The 10,000-nt window shown below is 43.7% G+C and overlaps 1 protein-coding gene across 2 annotated transcripts in view; it reads left to right on the top strand.

Moving 5' to 3' along the window:
- The first annotated feature begins 4,922 nt into the window (after positions 1-4,922).
- Positions 4,923-10,000, top strand: part of qtgal (queuosine-tRNA galactosyltransferase) — a 60,844-nt gene continuing 55,766 nt past the window's right edge. The window contains exons 1-4 of one of the 2 annotated variants that reach the window (XM_076285264.1): positions 4,923-5,013; positions 5,413-5,568; positions 8,227-8,343; positions 9,904-10,000. The exon at positions 9,904-10,000 is cut by the window's right edge and continues 3 nt beyond it. In XM_076285264.1, the coding sequence (XP_076141379.1) occupies positions 5,413-5,568; positions 8,227-8,343; positions 9,904-10,000 (370 nt within the window). In that variant the 5' untranslated portion in view covers positions 4,923-5,013. Of the gene's footprint in view, positions 5,014-5,412; positions 5,569-8,226; positions 8,344-9,903 lie in introns of those variants that run through there. The other variant, XM_076285269.1, reaches the window with a different exon arrangement.

Genomic DNA, 10,000 nt, shown 5'->3' with positions numbered 1-10,000 from the left:
ACACACACACACACACACACACACACACACACACACACACACACACACACACACACACACACACAGACTCGCTCTCAGTCTGGTCAGGAGCGTCTGTCTCTAGGAGGAGGATGCCTCTCTGCGTTCCCAACCACACACACACACACACACACACACACAGAGACTCGCTCTCAGTAGTGGTCTGGTCAGGAGCGTCTGTCTCTAGGAGGAGGACGCCTCTCTGTGTTCCCAACCACACACACACACACACACACACACACACACACATACACACACACACACATCACAGGAACTGTGCATGGCTCAGATCAGATCAAATGGCTTCCAGACTGGGACGCCACCAACTGCCACCACTGCTGAAAGGACTTGTTGATGAGCCACCACTGAGGACAACGGCTGGTGCTGGATGGAGGCAATCAAGGGGGTGGCTTTGACCAGATCACAGGGCCTTCAGACCGGGACACCACCAGCCACCACTGCTGCAGGACTATCTGGACACAGAGATGTTGTGTTGTTTTCAACACATTCATTTTAAGAGTGCAGGCACGTCACTGAAGCATTCTGTTTGCGTAGCTGCAACAATTAGCTTCCACTGTGACCAGTGGACCTGCACCCGATGTGGTAGCGGCGTGTACATTCGAAAAAATGTAGGTTCAATTCCCGACTGCCACTGTTGTGCCCTTGAGCAAGGCAAATTTCCCTGAGTTGCTCCAGGGAGACTGGTCCTTGTACTAATTTACATTATGTAAGTGGCCCTTGTACTAATTTGCTTCGGCAAATAAAAGAGTCAGCGAAACTAATAAGTATGTTTTTTATGTGATGTAGCATAACAAAGGGTCTGAATATTTATGTTTTATATACATTTACAAAACACTTCAAACACCTGTTGTTTTTTGTGGAGTGTTGGGAGTATTGTGTGTAGATTGATGAGAACAAAATGATCCATTTTAAGTCTGAAACATGTGGAACAAAATGTGGAAAACTTGAGAAAACTTGTGAAAACTTGCTTTTGGATAAAAGCGCCAGCCAAATGAATAAGAGTAAATAAGTATATTTATTTGAAGTAAGTAAGTATACGTATAAGTATATATACTCTTTTGATCCTGTGAGGGAAATTTGGTCTCTGCATTTATCCCAATCCGTGAATTAGTGAACCACATTCAGACAGTGAACACACAGTGAGGTGAAGCACACACTATTCCCGGCGCAGTGAGCTGGCTGCACCAACAGCGGCGCTCGGGGAGCAGTGAGGGGTTAGGTGCTTTGCTCAAGGGCACTTCAGCCGTGCCTACTGGTCGGGGTTCGGCAACCCTCCATTGTGTGGAAAGGGAATGCTGGGAGTTGTCAATGTCCAGCTTGGTGGAGGAGCTCAGATGTGCTAAGACCAGTCTGGAGGTGATCTGTCACAGTCCAATGATCCAGTCATCTTAAATTCTACTTAACCTAGATACCGCTGGTCAATGTGATCCCTACACCCTAACCTAACCCTACCTATACTTGCAGAACACACCCAGTAGAAGGCTCCCGCAGACTGTCTTCATTTGCAATTGTAACTTTATTGCAACGTTTCGGTCAATTGCCTGATGATGACCGAAACGTTGCAATAAAAAGCTACAATTGCAAATGAAGACAGCGTGCGGGAGCCATCTGCTTCCTTTGATATTGGTGACCCTGTGGTCCGTCTCCGACGCACCCGTCCCAAGGAGGTGCGCAAAAGCTCAACTTGTTCAGAACACTCCCAGTGACAGTGGCCACTAGTGTCCCTCTTCCCTACCAGAGGCCCAGGGCAGCAATAACTTGCCACGAGACAGACGACTGCTGCTGTTATTTCTGAGTGAATGTGTGTTATGTGCAGCTTATATATGTACACATTTTAATAAAAATGTTTTATTCCCCTAAAGCCCTCCTAAAGTCTAACGTGAATGAACTACAACATTCTGATTCTGACCATCCTGTTGCTATAGTGTTATACGGGCCTATTCACTGCTGTTGTTCTCAATGTACTCCAGACATTTCCCCATAGACTCAATGAGCTGCTCATTCGAAGCTTACTCCGGCTTATTCCAGATCCGTTATTTATGCTAGAGGACCACCAGCCCAGGTCTACCTCTCGAGCCTGCAGTGATTTACACAGCCACAGCCATGGGCTTGTTATACATACATGCAGGGTGTGTTTACATGAGGTCAGGATATAAGAGTCGGGACTGTCTCAGTAAAGTGCTAAACAAAAGATCTCACAAGGGCCCGCACTTTCCCCCGGTAAGCCTTTTATCTGTGAGTTATTTCACCTCTATACTTTTATCGGTCTCTTTCTCTCTCTCATTCTCTTCTGCTTCCCTCCCTCCTTCCCTCTCTCTCCCTCCTTCTCTCTCCCTCCCTCCCTCTTTCTCTGTCTTTCAGCTTCACGTTGTAGCTCTTGCTCAGTTAATATCTTGCTGTAAGTCTTTTCTTTCATTTTTTTCTCTCTCTCTCTCATCCCTTCTATCTCACCCTCTCATCCTTCTCTCTCTCTCTCTACCGCCCTCTCCTTCTCTCTCTCTATCCCCCCCATACTTATATCATGAGTTATGGCCTGCCCCAGTCTGTGCTTCCGCTCTAAGGTATGGGGCAGCAGGGACTCTTAATCCGTGTGGAAGTCTTGTTTGCGTTGGCGAGAGCTCCGGGGATTACTGGAGATGTGGAATGTTTGACGGCAGGCCGGACCCTCGCCCATCACAATGTTACAACATCCATTCATCTCGCCCCTCTTTCTCTCTCTCTCTCTATACCCCTCTCTCTCTCTATACCCCTCTCTCTCTCTATACCTCTGTCTATCTTACCTTCATCCACCACAACACTCCAAACCTTTCTCTCTCTCTCTCTCTCTCTCTCTAACTCACTTTTACCCTCATCCATCACAACACTCATTCAACCAAGCCTATCTCTCAGAATCAGAATTGTTTTCAAGTTTTTTTTTCTTTTTTGCAACAACACAAAAATAATTTGGCTTGCTATAATGGTGTGTAAATGAGCTAGATTTTCTTTTTAAAATTAAAATAAACAAAGCTGGTTACAGTATGTGCAAGATACATACATAATATACAGAAAGTGTGTGTGTGTGTAATGTAAAAGGGTAACCCTGATGTGCAGCAGTACACAGCTGAATGTGCTGTAGTGTAATGTGCGTATGGAGCCATATTGGGGAGGGGTTGGGGATATGGGGGGCACATGCGTACTTGTTCTCTTTTTGTAGCCATTTCATCTCCACTCCTTACTTATATCCTTCCACTAGATTTCCATACTCTTCAGTTCACATCTCTATATCTCTCTCCAAATGACGTGTATAATCATGTGTCTCTATAGGTCTCTCTTCTGATTAATGTCACAGGTATTTGTCATGATATGTTCTGGATCAGCTCATATTCTAATGGCGCATGATTTGTCTCCTGACTGCACTGCAAAATTCTTGACCTCCTGATCTCAATCCTAGTTGACATGCCTCTCCCCACTCTCTCCCTCTTTCTCTCTATCATTCCCTCTACTTTCTCACACTTTCTCTCTCACTCCCTCTCTCTCCCTCTATCATTCACTACTTTCTCTCTCACTCCCCCTTTCTACACTTTATCTTTCAATCACTTCTCTTTTTTCTCTGTAAGTGACTTCATAGTGTTGGAAGCAGAGAGGCCAGATGCTCTCTCTCTCTCCCTCTGTCTTTACTCCCTCTCTCCCCCCCATAACTCTCTTCTGATTGAGCATAAATAATCTTTCCCATTCTTTGTTTTATGTCCCCATCCAAGTCTGGGCACATCACCATCACTCACACAACACAAATGAATCCCTGAGCTCTGCTGTAACCCATTAACTCGGTGTGTTCACTCTGAAACACGTCAACACACTGGCTTCCTCTGTCTCTTCAACGTGGCCTGGGCCGATACATAAAATAACAAAAACTACAACAACAACCGCAGCAAAAGTTGGGTATCATTCATTCTTGATTTTGTTTAATGGTTGTGTTTGTTGTTTGTTGTTAGTTGTTGGTTAGTAAACATAATGGCTCTTGGATGATGCCTTCGACACGCTCAAATGTGACGGAGGAGTATACCATTTCCTTAACGCCTTCTGTGGTGGAGGAGTCTCCCCACTCTAACATGTAAAGCAGACTTGTGTAGCCTTACTCTGTGTGCACCATGAAGCCCTGTCTAGCGAGTCATTCGCTTTCATCATGAGCAAATAGCACCCTTACAGTAATAGTGAGCCACAAGGAGAATTCAACTTATCTGTTCTCACTGTGTGGCTGCTTCTCCTTCATGACTGAGAGCCTCAACCTTATTGTTTCTAGATACCTTTATCCAACAAGAATTACAGTATCATGGTGTTCGAGTGCATACATTTTTCTTTTTATCAGTAGTGTGCACTCAGTGGATTTCGAAGGGAGGCTGTTTTTAGCACCGCTTTTTCACAGATTTGCTGATTTGCTGTAGGATCATCTTGGTTGCATTTCAACCTCAGGTTGACATTAGGGTTGTGGAAATTCCAAAAATGGTCATGATCTGTAGACCAAACCGACACAATAATGCGTCATCAAAACATTAACTTGATCTCCAGTTTATACTCAGAGGGCCTTTCGTGTAATTTAGAATTTTCTTTGGATGTGACACTTTCAAATTATCAAAATATAAATTAATTGAAGAAGGGAAAGTATGACATGTGGTATGCTTATATTTCATTTGATAACTATTACCTCATACACTGATCTATTTCGCAAAATCATTTGTATGTTTTCAAAGGGAAATTAAAATATCTCCCTGTTGCCCTTGTGGACACTAGGCGGACAGTTATAACGTAATTTGACTGACATATAGCAATAACCAATCCATATCAGATCCGTGTTTTCGGTTGACCAATCAGCATCTCAGCTGGCGGTAAACGCGGAAGCACATGGTTTGTTGACTATCGGAAGACTTTACGTAGCCTAGTTTTACCAACACCGTCTACGTTTTATAACAATTGCCACGTTAACAGTGTCATGATAAGGTACTGTTATCTACATAGTATGTGGAGCTCTTAATGCGCTGCTTCAATTTTGCAATAATCTGAACTGTTCTACACGTGCAGTTGTTATTGCTATGAGTGTCTGCTTGCTTGATTGTACTTACATACATAACTTACTCTCCTCCTCCGAGTCTTAACTATATATTAACTCTGCACAGGCTTTGTAAAATAGCCGAATGTGTCACGCAAATATATCATTATCGCTTAGCCGTGCAAGGATAGCTTAGTTTGCCATTCAGAAAACTCCTCGTGGTTTTCACGTGCTTGTAGCGTGTAGCCTAGTTGGCTAACCTTAACTTCTACACAGATTCGTCACATATATGTAGGCTATGATTTTGCTATTAGCCTATATGCTAACAGATTATTGTTATGTGCAAACAGATGAACGGCAGACCAGTCAATGAAACGCGCGAACATGCCGCAGAATGTGTTTCAGCGAAGCGTGTCTGCACCAGGGAATCTCAGGTGCAGATGGCCGAGGACAAAGCCTCGTCCACGGGCAGCCAGGAGACGACAGAGGGCGTCAACATTGAAGTGGTAAACAGACTCGACTGCCTTCAGACTTCTGTTGTCAGCTTAGACCCCACAAGGAGGGGCAGTGTAGGTCCACTACCCAACTGATAGGTCAGATCAGTTAGCACAGGGAAAAACAAATAAAACTACCTTAGGGGTCATTCCACGCCAGTTCAACCAGAGCCCGCGCACTTAGGTCTCAAAGGGGTCTGGAAAAATTACCAGGTGTACCTATGCTACCCAGGAGACACACTGTAAAATTACTCTTATGTAAGATCAATACTTTCCAAGATACAGCCAGTTTTACAGAGGGAGGGGGGTGTCGATTTTGTTCGGCTCTTTTTTTTTGTCAAAGTTCACAAGCCCACAGCGCAAGAACTAAACCATGTAGGAGGCTCAAATTTTGCATGCTGGTACATAAATAGGAATAGTATGTAGCAAAATCGTCACGTTTGGTCTGGATAATCCTGCATGGTCATAGCTGTCCCTCAAAGTTGATACAAATTTTATTGGAGTTTTTGGCTGGGCTCTGTTTAAGCCTTCAGAAGACATATTTGTACTCAACATAGGCTCTTGATTTATTTTCCTTACTGAGATAAGTAGAAACACTCTCACAAAAAGCAATGAACAGAAAACAAATCCCTTCAGGGTCTGAACAGCAGACCTCACAAGTCTGAAAAATCATTTTGGTTATAATTTTCAGAGCACCTAAACACCTTGTGGGAATATACAAAGATTTTTTAAATATGTTTTTCTTTATTCTCCATGATCCCTTCTTTTTGAAAACACCAATTTGACTTGTCTTATGCAAATCTTTCTTTTTTATTTTCTACCCTGAACATGGGCAAAATGCCCCATTGACATCAATATGTTTTATATAGTCACCACACTGCCACCTGTGTTTGTATAGAGTAACCTGTGGTAGCTCTGGGTAACATAGGTACACCTGGTAATTTTTTCAGAATTGTTTGAGACCTAAGTGCGTGGGCCCTGGTTGAATTGACGTGGAATGACCCTTAGCCTAAACACACAGGCTGGCTCCTTAGGAGAATAACAGAGAAATGCAGCTCTAACAAGCATGGTGAGTGGGAAATAACCATAACCTGACTCTCACCAGATGAATTTCGTTCCGCCTAGCTCCACTCATCCATTTGGGGTCGATCCATTGGAGTGGTGCTTCAGAAGGCTGAAAAATCCTTGCGTAAGATTGGATAAGCCACTTGTCCGTCATGTATTGACATGCTACTTCAACCACTCACGTCGAAGCCAACCTGTGACGCTGAGAACAGTCTCACAGTCGCTTCTACCAGAGACTTTCTAATGAGGAGACAGCACTCAAAAAATCCTCCATAGAAATGCATGGGGTTAGTTTGTAAAGCCAATATGGCAGTTGTCTACACATATCACACCCCTTCTGCGGCAAAACGTCGACATGTGAATACATTGAGCCAATCAGTTGCTGTGTTGTGAATACATGTGGTGTGTTGTGGAGACATCCTGCCAATCATGTGTTGTGATCTCGCCGCTGGCGCAAGATTGGTGTCGTGAAGCCTTGCGCACGTGCATTTCTGCCGAAACGGATGCCCAATGAGTGCCCAAAAAGCGTTGCAATATGGTTGCTGAGTGAAGGGACTTGCCTAAAAGGACTTTGCTTCTACGCTACGTCACATCTATGAAACTCCTGCACTGCGTCCTGATTGGCTCTACCATACAATCTCTCAACGGAACCGATCCCAGATGGATGTGAGTGGAGCTAGGCGGAACGAAATTCATCTGGCGAAAATCAGGTTAGAATAACCATGCCCGGCCTGACCTCTTGCCAGAAACCCCATTAGGTCTGAGGCCTTTGAAACCTAGTAAGATCTTATCGCCTTTTGAAATCTATACCCTGTCGAATTTCGCCCCCCCTTTTTTTCTGCATCCAGAAGCGTGCTGTCAGACGTCTGGGCTTCCGGCGGGAATCCGAAGAGAAAGGACATGTATAATTTAGATGCACTCTTTGGCACAGGGTGACGGCTGCTGCTTCGCCACATCAGTTTAGTGTAGGTTAATCTGCGTGCGCAGAGCCTGAGATAAAACGGCAGTTGGCAGTCAAGGGAAGCGATGGGAGGCTCGGTTACATGTGGCCGGTGAGCTCCGGGTGCTTTCAGACCCTTGAGACGGGCGGTGGGCCTCCTCTAAAAGGAGTGTTGGGTGCTCATTAAAGATGGAAGTTTCATGGACCCCCGAAGACTTTGGCCAAAGTAGCCGACAGTCTAGTAGGGCCTCCCCTGTTCTCTCTCTCTCTCTTTCTCTCTCTCTCTCTCTCTCTGTCTGTCCTCTCTCTGTCTCAATGTCTTTCTCTCTCCACACTTACTGTGTTGAATATGGTTTGGGACTTATTTTGTCAGGGTGTTTTGCTATAAAGTCGCCTAAGTCACTGGTTACCTTTCAAATAGGCCCAATAAAACAGAAAGAGACACACACACATACATTCACACAAACACACCTCCATGTTCACAACTATGTGTAGTCAATGATTGTGCTTTTTCTTAGAAGTAATCTCTCTCTGTCTGTGTGTGTGTGTGTGTGTGTGTGTGTGTGTGTGTGTGTGTGTGTGTGTGTGTGTGTGTGTGTGTGTGTGTGTGTGTGTGTGTGTGTGTGTGTGTGTGTGTGTGTGTGTGTGTGTGTGTGTGCGCGCAGTCAGTCATCATGCCTGTGTATAACGCCTCTTGCTGGTTGGAGGAGTGTCTGGAGGCCGTCCTGAATCAGGACTTCACCGGCACCATGGAGCTGTCCGTGTTTGATGACGCCAGCACGGTATCCTCATCCTCCTCTTCCTCATGTGCTCCCTGTTCTTCATCGTCTTCTTCTTTCACCTGTTGTTATTCTGCCCTTTGCTTTTTCTTAACCAATTAAAGGAACACAGGACATATTTACATCTATGCCCTTTGGTGTCAATATTGTATGGTGTCAAGATGGTACCCAGTTTGTCATAAACTGACTGGTCATGTTCCTACACGATCAACAACGTTACATAGTGTAATATCAAGCGTTGCTACCCGATCAGCAACGTTACATAGTGTAATATCAAGCGTTCTTACTCGATCAACAACGTTACATAGTGTAATATCAAGCGTTCTTACTCCATCAACAATGTTACATATTGTAATATCAAGCATTCTTACTAGGGATGTCCCGATCCAGCTTTTTGCACTTCTGATCCGATACCGATATTGTAGCTTTTAGGATCGGCCGATACCGGTCGATCCAAGCATGTATTAAAGATTAAAGATATTTACTTATTTTGTTGTTATACTCATGTTGAAAAGGGTTTTACTCTTAAGAACAACTAGCCAACTTAATTAGGTTAGTTTGAATAATCCACAATGGTTGGTAATGACAAGCTGACCTGTTTATTCTTAACAGGGTTAAATAAACACAAAATAATAAATAGTCAATTAACCACACAAACTGAATTGGCATCGGTGCTCTGCTCTTGAACAGCAAGAGTGTAAACCAAGGCTTAAAAAGCCATCAGTGCAAACAATATTGTAAACTGTATAAAAAAAAGCAAAACACACAGAAAAGCTGAGTAGAAAATAAATAGTCAATTAACCACACAAACTGAATTGGCATCAGTGCTCTGTTCAAGAGTGTAAACCAAGGCTTAAAAAAGCCATCAGTGTAACCAATATTGTAAACAACAAAACCTGAGTAGAAAATAGTCAAATTACCACACACACACTGAATTGGCTATAACAACCCAAATAACTGTCACGCCTTCTACAGTATTGCTATCTCCTCCACACTTTACTGCTCCATCTCCATCTCCACACTCCCTTCAATTTCTACTGTTTGCCCTGGCTGCAGTCTGAGCATGATGGGGAGATTCTTCTTCACAAAGGTGATCATTTCACCATGTCCGATCCAAATATCGGATCAGGACATCCCTAGTTCTTATCCTATCAACAACGTTACATAGTGTAATATCAAGCGTTCTTACCCTATCAACAACGTTACATAGTGTAGTATCACGCATTCTGGGTGTGCACTGGCAATGTAGAGACTTCATTCTCCGTATTATGTAGCATGGAAATGAGTTTGAAGCCGTTATTTTAAGGTAAAAGACATGTATCGTGTTCCTTTGAATCTTTTCTTCTCTTTGTGGACCTCTAATCATTCTCTTCTTATTGTGTAAGTGGGACAATATGATTGTAATGTGATTGTATTCAACAGTATGATTGTTTCCAGCTTCCTGAATTTGGGAACATGCATCTGTTGTGAAAAAAAACAATGTTGCTGTCCTGGATGGTAGTGGTTAACTGTTTATTTGTTTATTTGTTTGTTTGTTTGTTTGTTTGTTTTGTGTTCTGGCAGGATAACTCCAGAGCACTCATTGAGAGTTGGAGGGAGAGGTTTCGGAAGCGGGGAATCGCCATGGTGATATCTGGTCATGACTCTAACAAACCGAAAG

This window comes from Alosa pseudoharengus, unplaced genomic scaffold (assembly GCF_046254945.1).
Source record: "Alosa pseudoharengus isolate Yale_2024_CS ecotype anadromous, Long Island Sound unplaced genomic scaffold, YU_APseudo_1.1 YU_APseudo_1.1_scf_1, whole genome shotgun sequence".
Taxonomy (NCBI): domain Eukaryota; kingdom Metazoa; phylum Chordata; class Actinopteri; order Clupeiformes; family Clupeidae; genus Alosa; species Alosa pseudoharengus.
This window is presented reverse-complemented; position numbering and strand designations above follow the sequence as displayed.